Genomic DNA, 22863 nt, shown 5'->3' on the forward strand with positions numbered 1-22863 from the left:
ATTTATGACAGTGCTATAACACCTCTCCTTCTCAGGCAGTTACCACATCTTTCATCTTTTTCTTCCAAAGAGAACTCTTCTCCCTACTAGTGGCAATTTAATACAGAAATATTTACCCTACTCCTGAAGTCTATGAACTGAAACAAATGAACTTTAAAAAGCAGTATCTCTAGAGAGCTGACAAGGCTTTAAATAAGTACTTGAGAAACAACAACAATAACAAAAAAGACCTCTCTCACTGGAACAGTAATTAAAAGTGCAACTGTCCATGAAAAAGTTTAGATCACGAATGTCTTTGAAGTTATGTAAAACAGCATTAAAGTGTAAACATTAAAAAAATATTTCATTGTCACAGTGATGTCACTGTTTATTATTTAAGTATGACTCGGGATAATACCCTCTAAGCACAGCATGAATTTTCTTACATCACGTTTCTTGAAAGTATTCCATCTCCTCAGATAATGTAGGCTATAGATTCCATCAGCTAACAGATGGATTTCTCACTCAACGCTAAAATGAATAGTTGCTACGTATGAAGGATGGGAATGGGTTTAGTGCAAGAAAAAATGCTTGTTCATGATGAAGAAAATCTCAAAACCCAACTTTCAGAGATTATGGGATAATAGTCAGATTCAGATTTCTTGACACTTTGGATCATATTCCATGGATACTAATTATTGTGTGCTATTGCGTGCCACCATGAATAATAAATATATATATATATATATATATTTATTTTGAAGAGAAAGACCAGAGACAAGGAAGTTAAGTGTTCCTCCTGGTAGCATGAAAAGAAAGAAACCATGGGGAAGATGACAAATAATGCCAATAAATAAATAATGTAAAAGCTTACAAAGAAAGAACAGTAAAATATTTTATCAATAGTGACAGAAGATTCAACTCCTTCAAAATCAGCGTAAGTATTTATAGAAGTATTTCTGCAATAAGTATTTGAAGTGAGGCATCCATTATTGTAATTAAGTGTATTCTGATGTTTTCAGGTGAAATTTTTAAACAATATCATCACTGATATTGGTATTCTTTGTTCATGACCACTAGATGCACACTGGGTTATAAGGATTTTCAGAGGGCTGGAGCATCTCACCTCAGAAGACAGAGGGAGCTGAACTTGTTCAGCTTGGAGAAGAGAAGGTTTTGGGAAGATCTCACTGCAGACATCTAGTCTTAAAGCAAACTTATAAACAGAAGAGCTGCCAACTTTTTACACACTAGCCTAAAAGAGGAGAGACTTAAATTTGATATCAAGTGGAAATTTTTTAATCACTGGATGATGAGGCACTGGGAGAGGTTGCCCAGAGAAGTTGTGGACACCCAATCCCTGTAGGCATTCAAGGGCAGACTGGATGGGCAGCCTGATCTGGTGGGGCACAACCCTCACCACAGCAGGAAATTTCAAACAAGATGATATTTAATTTCTCTTCCAACCCAAGCCATTCTATGATTCTGTGATTTTATTGCCAAAGGCTTGTTTGCTCAATATATGCCAGGAAACTGGACATTTAAATTAGTACTAGATGAATCAGAACTAATTCAGCAAATTGAAGTTAAAAACCCAAATAAATCTCAAATTTTTAGTTATTCATTCACCTATACCCTCTCATGTTTCCTACAGGGTATTTCAGGGAATTGCTGGGGGAAAGATAATCATTTGTGAGGAAAAAAATGTCAAATTTGACTTACGTAAATCTAAAACAATGTATCTAAATGAACTTGGATTTGAAATTTGACTCTTGACTTCTTATTTGATGTTTTCGCTTGTTCTTCAGAGGAATATGTAATCTAGTCTGAAGAAAAAGGGCTTAAGTTCATCCTTCACATTTGTAAAATGAAGTTAACAATGGACACAGATGTTACAGCACAGAGTAAGGTGCAGAGCACAATACACCAGTGCAAAGGAGAAGGCATGCAGTGTCAAGGGAAACTGCTGGAAGAGAGAGCTGAAAAAACATAAGGAGTCATACACATTCATCGAGGGTAACAGAATTTCCAATTGCTTTCATGTCAGCAAACATACTAATTTAATAACAGAGTCTCATAGTCCAGAAAGTGAGGCTATATAATAACTCAGGATTTTCTGAGGTTTTAATATTCATTTATGATTTTCCCATATTGCAGAAAAAAAAAACTGCAAGAAGAAAACCCACATAAATTGATTGCTATAGAAGATTTTTTTTTTCTGCACAGTTGTATAACTCATTGATAGAAATTGTGCTGTATCTCTGATTATTTTTGCTATTACCTGATCAGCTACTGCTCGTGCCAGTTTGTCCATCCTGGATCCTGCCTCTGCAATCTTCTTTGCTGCATTAATGACATCAGATGTATTCTTCAGTGGGCCTTTACCTCTGTGAAATATACAAAGAAATGATGAATCTAGATAAATTATGAAACGAAACAGTTTTAATGACCTTGTTTAGTACTTGATTTTAAAACAGTAATAGAGATAACTTCTTAATTTATTACAAATTCTCCCTTTAATTACTTTGTATAGTAGAGATTGATTAAAATGTTGGTCTTCTCTATTTCTTCTCTCATGAAATGCCTCCCTAGCAATTTAGTTGATGGTGCCTTAAGTAGAAGCTACACAATAGTATATGCATTTTTAGGTGCTTATTAGAGCAATGTTCTTTCTGCAGTACACAACTATTAAAAATTATGTTACTTCCATGTCAACCATTAATGTTAAGCCTATCATTTCTAGGGCAAGGATACCATGTTTTAGAAAGGTTTACTTTTAGATTTGCCATAAAACAAAGATTCTTGAAGTATAACTGTTACATTTAAAACATGTATAATTTCCCTTAAGACTAATCTTATTCTTCTAAGAGGATGTACAGAAGTCTGACCATTATAGTTACAAATTGCACAGGAATAAAGAAGTCATTGAAGACTTTTCTGAGTTTGTTTCAGACCTCAAAATTTAATCCTGTTGATAACAACATTCCAGAGAATGCCTCCTCTAGAAGCAAGCTGATTTTCCTCATTTATTTACTTATTTATTTTAAATACTATGCAGAGAAATATAGCTTAAGCCAAGATTGATGGAAAATAATGATCTTCAAGTATCCTATTTCTGTTGAACTTAAACTGGAATAGAACTCCTTTGTAGTGATATCATATGTTTTTACATTAATTCCATTGACATATCTGACCATCTCAAATTCCACACACTTGAACTGTTTTCCTGTTTTAACCCTGCAGTGGTTACAGCCAACCAAAATATCTGAAAGGCTTTGTTCTGTTTTAATGGAATATATTAAACAATTTTGTATTAAATCTGATGTAGATAGGGGTGCACTTTGATTTGTTTTTTAATTTACTAGAAATATGACAGTGGTTTTTCTCTCATTCTCATATTAGTTCTGTTCTTATGATGGTAGAAAATGAAATTATGAAACTTTCAATTTGATGCTTAATGCATTAAAAATTGTCCAGGAGGCTGCAGAAAGCATTCATATTCTGGGATGCTGCTTTAGAATGTTATTTCTTCATTATTTGGAACAACTGTACTACTTGGGCAGTTTTTCACTCTGGTTTTTGAAGAGAAGGAACAGAGAGCCAAAAAGAAGAATAATACAAAGGTAACTAAGACTTCTCAAATAAATCACCCTTCACAGGAGGCTCTGCACTGTCATTTGTATACAGGAGTTGTGAGTCTGCTGCCAAAAGAATAGTTGTGAAAGCACAAGCTGAGAGAGCATTGAGCAAGCTGACAGAAAAAGTGTTCAGAAAGAAATACAGTACTCATCTATTCAAATATAGTTAAAATTTCTGTATACATACTTTAAATGCATTAAAAATATTTGGTAATGGCTATATCAATTATCTATCTACACAAGTTAATTAACATGCATATGTATGCAATGTACATGCAAACACTGTATTATCAACGCAGAGACTGTTTCCCATGAAGTAGGCTGAACATTTCAGACACAAGGTTGGATACAGAAATCTATCTGAACATTTCATTAGATTGAATAAATGGATGTTTTACTCCAATTCTGAGAAAAAACAGAAAGATTTTTGTCTAGTTTTATCTAATCATATTTTGATAAATATCATCAATACTCTTGGACTCCCATTAAGAGTAAACACTGAAATAGCTGTAACTTAATATGGTGATGGGTAATTCAAAAAATCTTAAAAAAATTTCTCCCTAGTGTCATCAACAATATATCCATATTTAAAGAAAATAATTATGTTTATTTGATATCATTACTGAATGATGTTTTGATGATTTGCAATTAAAAAAAGAAAAAGAGTATGATAGAAAAAAAAAAAAACAATGAAAGCAAAAAAAAAAAAAGAAAATCATTATTGACAGACTCCAATTAAGTATTAGGTCAGGAAGGTTTAATTCAAAATTTTTTTTTTTTTTTTGAAAGAGATTCAGTCTTCAAAATGACATAAAGTGTTGTGCTGTTATTTTTTATTGACACAAATTATGTTGAAATGTTGAAAGTTAAGAGAGGAACATGCTTTTTACATTAGTACTGAACAAAGATGTCATTTCAGTGTAAGGTTAAATACTTAGTCATAAGGTTACAGACTATCTTTACTGCTGAAATTTGAGATGGTCTGCAAATAAAAGTAACTGCAAACAATGCAAAAATTTCACATTTTATCACATTTGGTGAAATATCTAGAGCAGCCACGCACAGAGAATCATCATCTCCTTAAATATGAAGTGCGTTATTAAGCTGTGTATCCCTCAAAACAGCACATCATCTTCATAGGCTATAAACTGCAACAAAAAGAAAATATGTCTGAAGAAATCCTCAGCCTAGACTATTTCCTCCTTACCTAGTAAAGTCTGTCATTTCCATCATGATCATGCACATCTGCTTTGCCAACACAATGATGTCATTACCACTGTCGTCCCACTTGGCCACCTCCGCATCCAGTTTGCTCTTTTCTTGGTGGAATATCTCTACCTGCTCAGCAATCTTAGCCTTTTCCTCCTGAGGAAGCTGAGCCATGATAGCCTGAAGAAAAAATACGGGAGAAGCTGGACATGAAAAAAGGATGTGAGAAATATGTACATTCATTCAAATTGTATTCTAGTTTCTTTTTGTGGCAGTGGAAGACACCAAACAAAGTCCATTAAACATTTGATTTCTGTTAGGATGGACAGAAATGAAATACATAGAATGTTTATAAGTTTTCTCTTACTTTCAAAAATTAAAAGAAGATGTGATGCTGTGATATGCAGATTATTCACTACTGTATACAAAAAGATTGAGATGTAATAGTCTTTAAACTTTCGTAGAAAGAACAGAAGGATATCTATGTGAAAAGACACGCTGTATTGGTAGCATCTCCTCTAGAGATGTCTAGTTCTCTGTCAGAAATACAGAGGTTATCTGCTTAAATAAGCTATGACATGGAAGATAATACATTTGAAGTGAGCTGTAATGAATGTACCTTTCAATAACTTTCAGTAGACTAATTGTATCTTGGAAGATATGTAAAAAGACATTACACATGTTGATACTAATTTGCCTTGATATTATCAACAAAGCAGAAAATTCCCCCACCTCCTTAGAAGAAAAGATAAGCCTACAAAATTATAATAATTATTTTTGAAGGTCAAATGGACACTTCCAGTAATGCTTTCCAAGTTGAGCTACCATTTGGCTTTAGGGTTCTGAAGACCACATTATGTATTTAATGGGGTGTGACATATATTTAAGTGTTGTAACATTTTTTCTTGTTTATGTCATTTTCAATCAGCTGAAGTCTTTCTCTACATATTCTTAAAATGCTCTTGGCTTTTAAAAATTAATAATTGACCTTTTCCAAAACTGAAATTAAGAAAGGTTATAAACAGTAGATCAGAAAATGATAAATTTGCAAGCTAATCAAATTAAAATTCAACGCATGATGTTTAATTAGGCCTTATCAATGTAACTCAGCAGTTTCTAATGTTAGCATATTAGACTTTTCACAAAAAAATGCAGTTTAATTCAAGCTAATAAATGTAGAAGAACACATATGAAACACATACACTAAAATGGATATATTAATTGAAATGAAGAGAATGTGATAGAAGAATCAGAAATTGGAGGCAAGATCTGTATGCCTTGCATGTGGTTCTTCTCTGTGGGCAGCTTCATCTGTACAGCCTTTAAACTGGCATACAGTGTTTTAAAATAAAATTCCAGCTGCTAATATAATTTCAGAGAAGCTATATCCTGTAGCAAATGCAGATAATATCTTAAAGTTTTACGTTTATTGAAGACCAACATAAGCCTTCCTACTGCAATGCTAACAGCTTTAAAGAGTAAGCATATTAAAAAAAAAATCCATTACAACTAAAAATCTAGCTTTTCCAAGGAAAAGGTTCAAATAAGATACCACTATGCTTAGCAGGCTCACTTCAGCGAGTCACTCAAGACTATGATTGTGTGCATTCTGCTCAGTGTGTTTTCATTTTATATTTTCATACATTTGTTGCATCCTGTGATATGCTGCATTATAAATTATTCAGTAATGGGACTGTCTTTATACTATATTATGTTTATAGAGTGTGCAGCTGATCAAAGCAGAAGGTTTGAAGTGCAGCAGTGATAATAACCACAATAAATGTAATACAATTTAAGACTCCTAAGTCTCTAGGTGAACTAGAGTCATAGCAAAATTATTATTGAAATCTGTTCTTAGTTTTCAGACCAAAAAAGGATTATGTGACACCTAATCCTAGATGTAAATAAAATAAAAAAAAAAAAAAACACAACCAAGCTGTTAAATTCTAGTATTACATTTCAATATTTCTGTATTTGAGACTTACTTTAATAATCATTTAAATATTTCAAACAATATGTTATTCTTTTAAAAATATAATAATTCCCCAAATATATTCACTTATCCACAACCAGCAGGCATGGGACCTAGAATCCACCTGCTCTTCCTCTAGGTGAGGAGGTTAATAGTCATTATATTATATCCAGGGGGCTCAGTAACAGACAGTAAGTTTCTGTTCTTGAGATGCAATGACAAACACACAGCTTTTATGGTATATGCTATGGCTTTTTTTTTTTTTTTTTGTTAAGTAATTAATTTATTTTTTGTTAATGTCTGTATTCAGTATTCATGGAAATCTATTATATATATTATATATATATAATATAAAATTATAATTTTTTATAAATTTATTTATTTCTATAAATTCATGGAGTCTAAGATGAGACTTCTGCGCATTTCATTCCATCTGTCTTGCATTCCTCCCATACCTCTAAGCAAACTTAATTTAGACCGGCATTACCCTTTCTTTTCAATGTCTAAAACTTATGGTTCAAAATCTAGCATGCTGTGGGTCTTTATGCAACAGCTGATAACTTCTCAATTCATGTCCTTTGAAATCTTTCAAACCATCATTGCCTTTTGTCCTTCAGATTTCAGCCTTGCAAATTCATGCTAAGAAGTCACCTTCCCTAGGTTCATAGGTTCATTAGGTTGGAAAGGACCTACAAGATCATCTAGTCCAACCATCCTCCTAAACTATGCCCCTCCTACTAGCTTTTGCTATAGTGCTTGTGTGTGTGTGTGTAGGGATGCTTCTCATCTCTTCGTTTGTTTCACTTCAGCAAGTTCTACTATCAGAAGAAACATGTAGATGTGTAAAACAGCTGTGGAAATAATTCAAACAACTTCCAGTTCCCATTTTTTTCTGTTGTTTTTTTAACACTCTTTCCACTCAAACATATTTTTATCATGTTGTTTGTCCCACAAATCATATTCTGCTATTACTGTTTCTAATCTGAGGTGACCAAACTGGTTAGTGAAAAATAAACATACATCAGACGGTTATGTAATCCTGTATGTCAACAAATTTCACTTCTCCAGTACCTGTGACCCTTGAAGCGCTCATCAGCTTAATTTGCAATCCCTATGCACAAGCTAAGGTCACAAATCACAATGAGTCCAGTTCATCATGATATAATTACTTTGGTAAAATTACATTGACTCAGTAACAAGTGTCTTCAATTACAATTAAATTACAGGGACTGCTCAGCTCTTCTTGACAAGTTTGCACAGTGGGAAACATGACTAATGTAAGATTTCCCTGGATACAGCGTTTGGTGCTTCGATGATATTTATTTATTTTTAATTTGCTGAATACTTCCACAATCACAGTACATTCCAAAACTATAAGGCCTTCCAGAGCAAGGCATCACAAGATCATTCAATTGAATGACTCAGTGCTTTTAAGATAGGCAGGATGTGAAAATCTCTAAATACCAGGGTTAGATTACTGTTTTTGTTTCTTACATGACCCCGAAGACCTGAAATCACTGCATTTGCCTTCTGAGGCATAGTTTTTCATTTGCAGCTATACTGACACTTAGCATACACTCACCCTGGCACTCTGGCCAGCAATAAGCTGGTCATCTTCTGTTTGAACGCTTGTTCGGCTACGAACATCGTAATCTTCCTGCTCAAAGTCTGAATCATCCTCTAGCTCTTCAGGGGTCTAGAAAGAAAGAGGGAAAGAAAGAGAAGACGTGACAAGTTAATAAACAATACAAATCCTGTGTACAGTAAGCTCTTATTTCATCGACAATCTGCCCAAAATACACCGCTTCCCTTTGTTTTAAATTAACTTGTCTGACCTAGCATTCAAGAACTGAAATTGAATTGTCTTAAAAATTAAGTTGTTTCAACTTTAGTTTCCCTTAGAGATGGCATTTATCATTACCTTGATGCAACTCCTCTTAATTCTGTTAACATGATAAATGTAGTTTCACAAACAAATATCTTATGGAAACATTAACAACAGGAAAGCAGTATTTCAAAACAATCTTATTTCATTTCATACTGCTACTGCTGTACCACTGGAATGTCAGTATAATCTTTAAAAGATATAGTAAATACCTGATAAAAGGTAACTCACACCTGAAAGGAAAAAGTTATCAAAGTGAGTAAGAGATTCCTCCTGAAGTTAAAATGTAAATGATGTTAATGATTTTTGAAAACAAATGTAAAATTTGTAAACTGATCTGTCTTTTTGGTTTCCACAATTCTTTTCAGGTTCAGACCTTTGGAATCTGCTTTACCTCCTAAACTGAAACCACATTATCTATATTGCTGATTCTAAAAGTGGTGTGAAGTTATCTGGGCATACTGACCAAAGCCAGTTATATACAGATTGTCTTCCAGACATTCGAATGTTGATGGAAGGAAGAAGAAAGACAGTGGATTTATTTATTTGGTATTTTCTGCTTTTAGCACAGGAGAGAAAGAATAAAAATCTTCCAAATATGTATGCAGAGAGAAAGAGCCTCCTTTAAACCAGTGCTTAGTATTATATTCTATACAGATGGTGTAAGAACAGAAATAGGCCTCAGAATGGAAGATTATATTGCTTTTGTCATTTGAACAGCATCTAATAAAAAAAGTCTGTTCACAAGTAACTTATATAGGTACGATACATGATAGTAGTAATAGAAAAAGAATATCAAATTAACTACAGAGAGATCCTCACTCAACTGGCTACACATGGGTCAGTGCTAACCTAGAGGAGCTACCAACACAGAAGCCAGTCATGCTGGCATTTCCTGCTTGCAGGTACTGTGAAGTTTCCAATCAGAGGTGCTAATCATTGCCAGTTGTCATTACGGCTCTGTCTTGAAGATTCTCAGTCACTAGGAACTGGTCCAGAACTTCTAACATAAGGTAGAGAAGTCTTTTGTTGATATTTATCTTACATCCTAGTTTCCAACATGAAGTGCACATCACTGGAACAGAAAAATCAGCTGCTTTGCTAACTTTATGGCAAAGTGCACATGATGGGAAGAAAACACACAGCCATTTTCATTTGGCTTAAAATGAATTAAACGTGTATTTTGATGCTGAGTACTAGGGGAATAAATAACCAAGTATGACAGTGTGGTAATGAAACACTGGCAGCATCACTGAAGAGATGCACATTCAAACAATATGCCTAGCAAGTTGGAGAGAAGATGAAGTCTAGGTTAGAAAATGAATGTATTTTCTGTCATGAGAAAAAAGTGAATGATTGCAACCATCGTTGTAATGTCTAATGGTCTTGCTGTCCAAGCATCTCTCTGCTAAACTGCCTGAGAGCAGAATGTGACTTTAAAATTTGTCTAAGCAAACCAGCTACTAACAAACAGGACATACATAGTGTTTCCTATTATAGGGCTCGAATTTTCATCTGTTAGCCTGTAGCAGGAGTAGGGTGGAAAGTTTCAGACCCTTCACTGGAAATCAGCTGAGCCTTCCCTATATTCCATGTCCAATCAGCCAGACAGTCGTACTGGTCATTGTAAGACCAGCACCCTTCCCCACACTCTTATATACATAAGACTATAAAAGATAACAAGCATTTCATAGTCCAAGTTGCAGCAGAGTAAGGGCTGTGATAGTTTAAGCTTGAGAGATCAGCCAGGTAAAATATTCAAAATATTACATCCCAACAGTGTAACATCTAAGCACAGGAGGATTGTTATTAAATAAAACATTTTCAAAACATTCAGGAAAAAAAAATGCACTGCGGTCACTTACTGCATAACATTCACAATCTCAATATCTGTGGTCTTTTAAAAATGGAAACTTAATCGTATAGATCTTGTACTTGGAGAAAAGCAGTGCCAAACAAAAGGCCAAGGTAATGGAACAGTTGTAATATATTACCAATTTAAGAAATTCCAATATTTTTCCTATCTGCAAGTGAGAACTAATCCAGTTCTAACTTTCAGATTCACTTTCTTAAGGTTTTCAATTGTGGAGAATTCAGTACCCTCATTTCCTTCCAAAAACAACCACACTTTTCATTAGGATGAAGAATGGTAGTGAATTGCTAACTGCAGGCTGCCATTGCAATCACGTGGCATGTTTTACACTGTTGCACTGCTGCTTTGCTCTATCTGATGCCTTAGAGATGCAGCCTCAGTTTTAATCTCTCTGATTTGCTTAGAGACAAAGGAAAAAAATAAGGATATAGAAATAAAGATATAGAAAGATATCTTTACTTAAAGCGCTTTTATTCCTTAGCTGATACCTAAATATATCAGAACAACTCCAGTTTTTGTGCACAACTAACAGGACCATGGTATTTAAAACCCAGTTTCCAAGACAACACTCTGTTACTTAATTTATCTGAGTTGGAAGACAGGAGGACTGATTTGTTCCTGCAGAAATCTGAATCTATGGCCATGAAAACTGAGGAAACATGGATCTGAGATCAAGGACAGTTTCTAAACAAAACTCCTTACAACCAGCTGTGGAAGCAGGATCCAGAGCCATTTTCAAAACTTACAGATTTTAAGAACTCACTGATTTTGATGAAGAAGTGTAAATTTTCATAATTTTATAGACTTATCTTTTGCATAGGAGAGGCCATTAGACTTCTAAGGATTATTTTTCTTTTAAATACAGTACCTCTACTACATATAGAACATATTCTTCATTACATTCATCTAATTCTGATGAATTCTCTCAGTGAAGGAAAATCTTATACACTTCAAGAAAAATCACCTAGTAATTATATACTTCTACTTTTATGAAGCATTCTTTATTTCAAATATAAATTTGGTGACTTTCAACTTCCATTAGTATGATTTCTTTATTATTTTTAATATCTCTCTGACTGCTAGACTGAAGAGTGTGCTGATAAACAAAACACCTTCCACCACTATAGTTTTCTTTTATCATTTGTAATGCCTGTATAAAAATGTGATTTCTCATAGAATCATAAACAATGGAAAAACTAACATCATCTAGTCAACCATCAACCCATTTATGCATGAATTAGATATAAAGTGGTATGGATATACAGAATTATAAATGCTATTTGTTTAATATTTCACCAATTCAAAACTGCTTAATGAAATGACTCACTATGCTACGTGCTTAAAAACTGGAAGAAGCAACAGTAAGAAATTCAGTACTGTAAAGATCAGGTCAACCTTGTACTGAGGAGAAATATTTTCCTATTTTTGACCACAAAAATACCTTCCACTTCTAAAAGCTAAGGAGAGAAAAAGGCTTCATAATACGCTCTTATATTTGACTCCATGCTATTCTGGACATTTGCTTTTGTATGAAGGCAGCTGCAGACTCAGTGACTCAGGTGCTTCAACCACCATGTGAGCAAAGACAAAGAACCCTTCTCACAGCAGGTCTTCAGCTGTTTAATGATTAAAGTAAAAACTCACTCTTCGAACACTTGAAAAGCAAAAGGACCTCAGTATAGATGATATACTCTGCTGTACTTCCCTTTGGAGTAACTATTAAAAAAGCCAATGTGGTTTTGCACCAAGTCTAGTTTTCCAGACAGTATGGGATATAGCAAGATCTTGGACTTCACCCCAGTGGTTATTACATAGGATCTCAAGGCTAAGCCTATATTAACAAGTATGGAAAAGTATGGAGAATTCACACCTCCAAACTGTTCAAGACCCCACGCTCACACTAACTGCATCTCATTTTTAGTCAGTCTAAGTGTAGTCTGCTCCCATGGAATGAAATTCCCACAATATTATGAGTGCATTTGTTGTGCACATAGAATCATAGGGGTTGGAAGGGACCTCAAGAGAACATCGAGTCCAACCCCCCTGCCAAAGCAGGTTACAACTTACACAGCTACCACGAAGAGTCAATTAATGTCCTCCAAGCCTGCTGCATAATGTGGACCAAAGAATAGCAGGTGGTAAAAACTGGAGTTTGGAATAAAAGTGCACTCTTGATTAAAAAAAAAAGTAATACCAAGTCTAATCCAGTTGCAGCTATCCTGCTATAGGTGAGGCTGCCAACAGTTACGGCCATGTGAGAAAAGACTGGTTTCATAGATCTGAAATGATGGGGAAAGGTGCCATTTGAGTGCTCCTAGCTCTAGAGCACGTTTCCATCTACTAACAGAGGGAATTTCATAAGTAGTTAAGAAAAAAAACCTCACAAAGTGTGATTTGTTCCCTGTGCTGTAATTTAAAAACATATTGGAACAAAGTTATTATTTTCTGTCTTATTTTTAGATTCTATAATTATACTCCTAAATTTATTTATACTACTTCTTCAGTTGTGAAAGATCTGTTCTTCTGTACAGATTATAACAACAGTCCCAGATGCAAAATGAGTCTCCTTCCTCCTCCAAACAGACAATAAATTCTACCCTTTCCATGGAAAAGAGAAAAAAAGACCTTTCCCCCTTTCCTTCTGATTACTAAAATAATAATACTGACAAAAAATAATTTATAATGTGGCTTTGTTTCCTCAGTGGAATGAGAGAATCGTCTCAGATAATTTTTAATCTTTCATAGCATGCACTCAAACAACTACTGCCTGAAAATAATTGTTTGTGGCAGATGCTGTTAAAAAGTTTGCATGATTTATATACGTATATATATAATTCTATAAGAAGTTTTGCAGCCTGAGAGTGTGGGAATTAAGAAACTATTAGATAAAAATATTCTGAAGATTGTCTTTTATACCATAATGTCTACCCTTTAATTTCATTTTCCATTTCAACATGAGATGACTGGATGGGAATACTAAAAAGTATCTCAAACTTAAACTAAACTGTGTTTTACAGAAAATAAGGTTCTGAGTCAGCAAACTCTGGTTTATGTAAATTTATAGATGCGAATTTTCCCAGTTAATTCACAAGGATAATGAGACCATTTATTTGCTTTAGTTCTCTGCCTGGGTAAGGAGCACTACATTTAGCTCCATAAATAAGCTAATTGTCTAAATGCAAAAATACGTCTTCCTAATCTGAGTAAGCAGAATTCATTAGCTCATATCACATACAGAGTGAAAAGTGGTAGTGATACAATTGCAAGAGTAACCTGGAATGTTTCTAAGGAGACCGTGAAGCCTGCATGCTGATCAGCTCTGCAAGCTGGTGATTAACATAACTGCAAAATGGCACAGAAATAAGTGAACTTAAAATGGTGCTTTTTGCTTAGCCAAAAATCTCACTTAGTACAGAAAGTCTCATAGCAACCTCTGTGGGACAGATGTAAAAGTGGGTCTGGGAGCCAGAACCCTGCATATGGGACAGCAGAAAGCAGTCTGTAGAAGTACCTATGTCATGATTGCATCTTAAGAAGCAGTTTAAAGTGTACTTAGAAGTGGCTACTAGGATCATAAAATATCTTGAGTACGAAAGAACCAAAAAGGATCACTGAGTCCCACTCCTGGCTCTGCACAAGACCACTCAAAATAAGACCATATGTCTGAGAACATTGTCTGGACTCTTGCTGGACTCTGGCAGCTTGGGGCCTTGATAACTGCCCAGGGGAGACTGTTGTAGAGCCCAGCCACTCTCTGATGAAGAACCTCTTAGTGATATCCAACCTTCCCTGAGGTTCTCTTGTCCAAAAGAGATGTTTGGAAACATCTGTTACAGAATAAGGAATCATACAGTCAAGGGAAAAACAAATGTTATAATTCCATCCCAGTCTGGAAGTGTTGCAAATATCCCAGTGTTGCATATCCCAAAAAAGTGACATGCTGGCTCCATAACCAACTGTGCTTATAATTCAGATTACCTGAGCTTTGCAGAGGGTACAAGAATGGGATTTATATTATGCAGTTAGAAAATTGGGATCATCAAAAGCTTTTTGTGCAGATCTTAATGTATTGTGACACATATAATGGCTGAAGTGAAGCAATTTTGGACTTCTTCAACTGCCTGAAGACTTTCATGAGTACTATAGCAGACTCACATGCAGAAGTGTGTGTTGTATGTTTGCTCAGCAGAGTGAGTTGCTGCTTTACCACTGTTGCTTCATAAGAATCAGTTTTCTCTGCCATTTTCACTATGTTTTATTTGTATGTGGCTTTCATCAGAGCAGGTGAATTGGTTTTCATACAAAAATTTAAATTGGGATGTCCAAAACAATTTTTTATTTTTCAATATTTGACTATGGACTACACTAAAAAGTAAGCCACAGATATCATACAATTATTGTATATATTTTATATACATTACTATATATATATATATATATTATATATATAATATATATATATAATAATTACATTATATGTAGCAAATTAAATCAATTTTTTTTTCTGAAACTGGTTAGTCAACACTGAAATGACATATTCTTTAGATCAGTAAATATTCAAAACCATCCCTTGCAGAAGTTCAGTGGAGCAGCACGATAATTTATTTACTAATTTATCTTTTAAGCAGACTTACCTCATATCCTAGGCAGCTCGCATGCATTAATGAAAAAACACTAAAAACTTTCTGCACCAAGTTTGAAAGTCTTAGCAATATAATGCTATTACCATGGAAATGGTTCTACTTTAAACTAAGTTTCCATCTATGGACAGTTGTGATCAAGTGATCTCTTAGATGGTTAATTTTTTTTTATTATTATCCTCTCACCTTTCTACTTAAAAATCCTTTTTTTTCCCACACATGTTTTTATTTTATGCTTGTTTGGATGTCAAGTTTTTCTGGCAAATTATGAAACAAGGCTGAGTCCAAGCTGCTTTTTTGTTCCTCTTATCCAGTGTGTGACTCTTTGCTTTAAGCCCCAGCTTTTATTTCCCAGGTGCCTTACATACCCTTATCATCAGAACAGCTTTCCTGATGTCACGAACTCCATCATAAACCAAGCGGGAGGCATCTATGAACTCGTTCTCTTCAAATGGCTGTGGGACATTTGCACTCAGTGCTTCAATGGCAACCTCAACTTGTTCAGCAAAACGTGGCATAACTAGATTAAACAAAATGAAAGGCAACAAGATTAGACACCTCCTTCCGTGAACATTCTCTCCCTGCCCTTGGGCATAAACACTTTTCAGTGAGCATGGTACATGTTGTCACGACTTCAAGACCAAGGAAGGCTCACAGGGCAGTTTTACACTGATGCAATATGTACAGAGCTCTGGCGTATTTTCTACTAACAACAATACAGCCATCCTCATAGTCTTGCCTCCAACTGAATAATAAAACATGTAAAACTTCCTTTTAAATTGCTTCTTCACTAACTTCTGTGTGACATCAATTATCTGAGCTATCAGGAAAATTCTATTAAACCCTTTACACTTGGAACAAACACAGTATAATATTTATATCCAATGATCAAAGGAAAATATACCTATTTTGCCTACTAATTTAGATTGGGTAGCTCTAGCCTGGCTCATATGGAATAATCGTAATAGTAAAAGGGACAAAACACCTTTGGAAAGGAAAAATTAGCAAATGATGTTAGTAAGACATATAAAAAGACATTCTATTTCTTCATTATCATGTTGTATATAGTATAAAAAGTAGTCATAGTCAGTTGTAGCTGTTGACATTCATTGATGCTTGCTAAACCTTTATGGAGAACAAACAGTGGATTTTAATACAATGAGGTAGTAGGTGGTATTTTTCAGCAGTGGCAACAGTAACATGAATGGCAAGCCATATTATAGACAACCATGATGATTTCTGCAAGCACAGAGTTCTGGCTTATTGCTGATGAGAACACATAACTAATTGTGATGACTGGGTTGAAAAGTAGAGATATTAGCTGAGAATTTGCTCTGTAAATTGTGTCATTTTGCTCTTTGTTTTTGTTGTAGCTTCCATGTAAATAAAATGAGACATTGTTATGCAGAAAAAGAAACGTTCCCAAAATCAATCCTCAGTTTAAACCAAAATCCTACAACAGGGACATGAGCAGTAGGTTGCACTAATTATAATTCCTTTTTTGTCCCTATGTGTAGGTATTACAATTGTTTTACAATAATATTGCAGGACTAGAACCTCATACACTGTAGGAAAAACTGAATCAATGCTTCATTAGAAAACTGAATCGGGAACCTTTTAGAGTTCATTCTTACAAATTTCAAGGAACTAGAATCAGAATTAAGGTTTATATCCACCTATCTTTTCCACATATTCACGTTTGTTTTACTGTTTGATATTATTGTGCATCTAAATGTCTATTGGGTTTATTATTTTGGTTCTATAACTAAAAGACAGGAAAAAAAAAAGACTCCTAAATCTTTTTTTTTGCTTATATCATATTGTCTTTTTTAACCATCTTTTCCAATGTTTCCATCTTTTCCTTTTAACCATCTTTTCCCTATTTAATCAGAAAAAAAAAATCAACTCTTTGGTAACCCGATCCTGAGTGATGCAGAGGCAGAATCTGCAGTGTCATTTCCATCAAAGAAAGTAATGTCCACTGTGGCAGAAAACCAAATTTTATTCTTAAATGGATGCCCTTAAATTTGTTTTTACTCATCCTGAAAACAGTGTTTTTTATGCATCACACTTAACAACTGTTAAATACAAAAAACCATGACTCAAGACTAGTTTACATTGTGAATAACAACTGGAATCACCTACTGTTGTTTTCTGTTTCTGGCATTTCAGTATTACTTGCTGAATGCTTTTTCTTAACAGAGAAAATTTTAAAAGGATTAATCTGTTCAAATCTTGTTTATGCTGACTTTATATATGTTTGTTCATGCACACAAATGAAAGAACTGAATTGAATCTTTCATGCAGATAATGTTCAGTAAGTGCTAAAGTGCTTGGAATATATGAGGGCAAATAGGAAAAAGTGATATTGACAATAGACTTCAAAAAAGTAAACATTAATAAAATACTGCTAAGCAGAGGGGAAACATTTTAAGTAGAAGAGAAGTTGGAGAGAGATGGAAGTTTGGGATAGTATATTAATAAATGCATATATCAAATTATCTTAATGGAACACTTGAAAGCATATTAGGAGGCTAATGTGATTGCATAAGGAACTCTAATCTAAAAATCAAAAAACAATAATTAAAAATATAATGAAAACAAGTAAACTAAGAATTAAAATAAATATATTTAAGGTCATAGGGATAAAACAAGCAGTCAGAGATGCAAAAAATGGCAGCAGAAAAGGAGGCAAAGGATCCTAATATTTAGGATTCTTAAATTTCTGTCTCGAGTTTCCTAAGCAGCAGATGTGATCAGGTATTTAACACAGTTAATAGTAAATGCAGCAGAGTTGAATTAGGAAGGGGCAGTTTATCTATCTAAACACGTACAAATATATCTTCAAGTATACAGAATACAGAATACAGTAAACAGAATTTAATCTACAGTATTTAAAAAGCAATTTCTGAATAATCTTTAAGAATAATAATAACAGGAAAAATTCCAGGGATTTAGAGAAAGAAGTAAGCATCTATTTTTAGAAAGATAAAGAAGAATTATAGAACATTTAATCTATTTTCAATACCTAGAAAGAAGTAAAATGTAACATAAAGCAATAACAATTAATTATCTTGTAAATAATGAGCAGGTGTTGGACAGGAGAAGATTTGTCATGAATTGTATCACAACATTTCAACATTTTCCTTGACAAGGTAGCTAAATAATGGGGAGGGAGAAACACTATCATAGAATCATAGAATGGCTTGGGTTGGAAGGGACCAATAAGATCATCTAGTTCCAATTTCCCTGCTATATAGGCAGGGACACCTCCCTCTAGACCAGGTTGCTCAAAGCCCCATCGAGTCTGGTCTTGAATGCTCGTGGGGAGGTGGCATTCACATCCCCGCTGGGCAAACTCTTCCAGTAGCTATAAAACCATTTGACTTTGTTAGGGATTTTTGATGGGGTCACACATGACCATTGCATGTGAAAGCTTCAACAATTTTAACCTTGCAGATCTGGACACAGATTAGTCCTTAATTTACATTATCACATATGAAAATGATCTGCTTTTTAAAAAGGAAATAGCTATTAAACTACATTATGAATTGTTTGCTTGCTTGTCAACTGTATTTTTACATCAGTAGATAAGCATGAAAAAACATCTTAAACTAATTAGAGGCTAGATTAAGATGTGTTTTCATGCTTAGATACTAGTTCATAAAGTTTTTCTAAGTTGCCATTTAACACAGTAAAGTTTTTGAGAATTGAGTTAAGAGCTGTTAAGGTTATTGGGACACACTTGAGGAGCTCCATTATGGCTATGTATGATGCATAACCAATCCAGTTGTATCCACAGAAACTCCTCTTTCTCTTATCTGTCATTTGTTGTACAAAAAGGGACATTCTTAAGCTGAGAAGCAGAATTCAGACAAAGATAACAAATCTATATCAGGAGTTAAAGCTCTTCAATGACAGATGACAGCTTATTTACCATGCAGGGAGACACTGTCTATGAATTTGAACTTCAGAGATAAATCAGTTTTTCAGGAAATATATATATATATATAAGTTCAATTTATATATATATATATAGGCCTCAGTTTTCAGGCAGTTTTTCTATCCAGAGGACTGGTGTTTTTTTTTTAACAGCATAATTATAGCTACCTCTTAGAGATTTCATTCTAAAGAGACAAATTGAGAAATTCTCAACTTCTGATATCCAGGGTTTTAGATTGAAGGGAATCGACTACCTTAAGACCAAAAGTTGTTCTCTGAAGCTAAACTGTTCTCAGATAAACTAGATGCTTGAGCTCCCAGGAAGTGACTGTTCTCAGGTATACTGGCATAGTCAGCTTTGTCCCCTGGCAAGCTCTTGGTAGATCTGCATCCATTTATTTCTTTGTAGTTGCCCTTCTGAAATTCCATATGCCAATGAGATGTTTAAGTTTGTGTGCCAAACGCTGGTCAAAATAGTCCCCAAGTGATGGTAAAAAACTGACTTAAGAGATTTGACTAAAATTATTCAGAAAGCACATGGCTTACTAAAGATTTCGACCACCACATTGTTAGAAGTTGAAGGAAGGGTCCCTGAAAATCTCACACACATAATTTGCACTTCTACTAAATGTCACAGCTATGTCACATAAATTGGTGGAACCATCAAGAATGATTGGCACTATTGTAAACTAAGAGTTATCAGAGGAGGGTAAGATAGCAAAAAATTCCATGAAAGACCAATTCCACTAAAAACAAATGACACTCTGTTATGGAAACGATTCATTATTCAGAAATAATAGGCTTTATTAGAGGAAATATAACTTAAAAAAATAAGACTTTTGGATGAAACTTCTTTCAGATTTTTGTTTTTTTTCACTATGTTGCTGTTCATTTTTTCCTCCTAAAATGGATTTACGAATGGATTTGATGGTAATTTATTTATCTGAAGAAAGAATACTCTCACCCAGGAGATCTGGGGATTTTAAACAGATATTTTAAAAATAGCTTCTATGAGATATTTATTTGACATATCCTGTCAAAGATGGCACAGTTTCTCAATTTTGTTTGGAGGATAAATTGGGAAACAAACATGACACCTGATTTAGTCTGAAGTGTTTGCCAAAATATGGTACAATACAAACTGTAAAATCTTTATTAGAAGATTCTAAATACATCATAAGTGGTTCAGTAAATCCTAGCCTTAAATTACAGTGTAATTCTCAACATTTCAACCGTGATTAGCATATTGCTAATTACAAATAAAAAGCTTTATACCAATCTGTTAAAACAGTTTACCACGCATGACAACATTAGTCTAACTGTTGAGAAGAGCAGATTTGATACAAATATTTTGTTGCTTGTTGCATATTTAGCATATAGACATATCATATATAGATATATAGACATATCATGGACATACATTAATATTGTTTTGTTTGTCACACATGAAGAAGTGCTAGCCTATAGTTATGTTTATGCTTTATGTCACTGAGTAGGCTTTTCAGAGTTTTCTGTTCTGTGCTGAGAGATGTGGCCACTGATGTCTGTTGCACCTAAATACCCAGGAATGCAAACAGAAATCCTCATTAGTTCCGGGTATTAAATCCTATGTTTCAGGAAAGAACAAAAGCAAAATTGAGGAAATGTTGGAAACATGCTGTTTCTAGTGCTATGGCAGAGAAGAAGATGAAGTGTTACTAGTTCTCAGCTGGCCCAAGCACAAGTCCACCTTTTTTCTTCTCATTATTCACCGACTCACCCTTTCCTTGTTTAAATGGTTAATGAATCTATCGACTCTAGCGTAGGAGAGCAATACAGCCTCTATAAAAACATATGGAATATTTGCAGTGGACTTGATGATCTTGAAGGTCTTTTCTAACCAGAGCAATTCTATGATGCTGTTATGGAGTTATGCTACCAAGTATTGTGATAAATGGACACACGTAAAAGAAAAAACCCTTCATATTTTGCCTTGATTGAATTGTCATTAACAGAAAGAGGAAATGTCAGGGGAAAACTAAGGTAAACATTGTTAGCAGGGAAGAGCCTTGTGGCAAATATAGGCAATCGTGTAATGAAAGGGTACATCAAAAAGCATGCAAACAAGGATTATAAATGAAGGCTGTAGGGACATATGTGTCTCATCAATTTCAGATGTCTCACTCATTCTCCTGCCTACTTGTGCAAATATAAACCATGTGCAGTGAACAACCCCCAAATATTATTACTACTGAACAGAACTTCCTTCAGGTTAATACTCCAAATAAAAACTAGCTTTAGCTCTTCAAAAAATGCACTGCAGAAAATAGTTGTAGGCTGTTGGATGCAAAATGGATTATACAACACAAACCAGAACAAAATATCCTTTCTGGCATTAGCTGTAAGTTTGTTGTATATCAGCACGTGGATTTGTGTAGGCAAGAAAGTGCAAGGGATACCAGTGATTTTATTTTAAAATATTAATGTACAAAGCACATATTCATATTCATAATACATTCTGTTGGAGCCAGTCAACCAACTGCGTTCCTCTGCCTATATTTTCTAGACACAGAATCATAGAATCCTTAGTTGGAAGGGGCCTCTAAAAGTCACCTAGCCCAACTCCCCTGCAATGAATGGGGTTTACTTTCTGGAGATCAAAACTGAAAAAGCTATTTTGAGCATTACCTGAATACTGTCTTTACCATACAGGCTAATGTTTTAAGCACTACTTTTAGGGGCAGTGTGCATGTAAAGGGTATCTGTGCCCCACTGCTCATATTGCTGACACATTTTTTTTGAGGGGATGAATTAACTCAGAGCCTTCCTGTCAGTGAACATAATGTCCTCAGTGTAGATAAATGTTCTCTTTCCTTGAAAAATTAAATGAAAATTATCTTTTATTGTCATCTTTATGATAAAGAAGCTCTGGTACTCTCATGTGTTAAGCTAGCATTTTCCTTTTGGCAAATTTTGCTTCTCTCTATTTGACTGTTGATTAATATGTCATATAGATAGCATCAACCACAGTGCTGCCCCTGAAGTATCACAGCATGCCTTTTTTTTTTTTTTTTTTTTTACCTGCTGAAAAATGGTCATTAAAGTTTTGCTTCTGAATTGTATCCATTTCTTAATGGATCAAAGGCTTTAAAATTCACTCCTTGGTTACTCATCTTCCAATCACCAGTGTGTGAAGGACTTTATTAAAAAAAACCTTTGAAAAATCTAAATGAATTATAATACATTCTCCTTTAGTACTATATTCCAGTTTTAAGCTGTAAAAATGGAGAGAAAAAGAAACAGCATTGAAAGTTTTAGACACTGCAGTCATTTAATAATCTCTTATGTGTCTCATGTTTATAATATATATAATTAGTTTATAATATATTTTGCATATTTTCTCGTTGTATTCCTCTACACACTGAAGACACTCAGGCTAAAAATTCTTTGAATCAAATGAAGCATTTCCTTGAAATATGAATGTAATGTTGTATCTTCACTGGCTCTTTGGTATGAAACATTTTATTTTTCTAAATAATATATTAAAAGCTTTTTGTTGGTGATAGCTTCATCTCTGGATTTCAGTTTAGCAAAACTTTAAAATGTGGCAGTGATTCGCAGAATAAAAGCCATAATTTCACGAAAGTCCTTAGATATAGGATCTCATTGTAAGAATGATGGTACCTGTTAAGTTGTACTATAACTACCTGGAACTCACATAAAGCATGAATTTAATATCATTCATT

The 22863-nt window shown here is 34.3% G+C and overlaps 1 protein-coding gene across 3 annotated transcripts in view; it reads right to left on the reverse strand.

Moving 5' to 3' along the window:
- CTNNA2 (catenin alpha 2) overlaps positions 1–22863 on the reverse strand; it is a 459751-nt gene that overhangs the window by 25489 nt on the left and 411399 nt on the right. For all 3 annotated transcript variants that reach the window (XM_065735984.1, XM_065735986.1, XM_065735985.1), the window contains 4 exons: positions 15565–15716; positions 8381–8494; positions 4825–5006; positions 2261–2366 (listed from right to left, as the gene is read on the reverse strand). In XM_065735984.1, coding sequence (XP_065592056.1) covers positions 2261–2366; positions 4825–5006; positions 8381–8494; positions 15565–15716 — 554 coding nt within the window. The remainder of the gene's footprint in view (positions 1–2260; positions 2367–4824; positions 5007–8380; positions 8495–15564; positions 15717–22863) is intronic.

Source organism: Cyrtonyx montezumae, unplaced genomic scaffold, assembly GCF_038088225.1.
Source record: "Cyrtonyx montezumae isolate F1298 unplaced genomic scaffold, pur_monq_1.0 scaffold_2, whole genome shotgun sequence".
Lineage (NCBI taxonomy): Eukaryota > Metazoa > Chordata > Aves > Galliformes > Odontophoridae > Cyrtonyx > Cyrtonyx montezumae.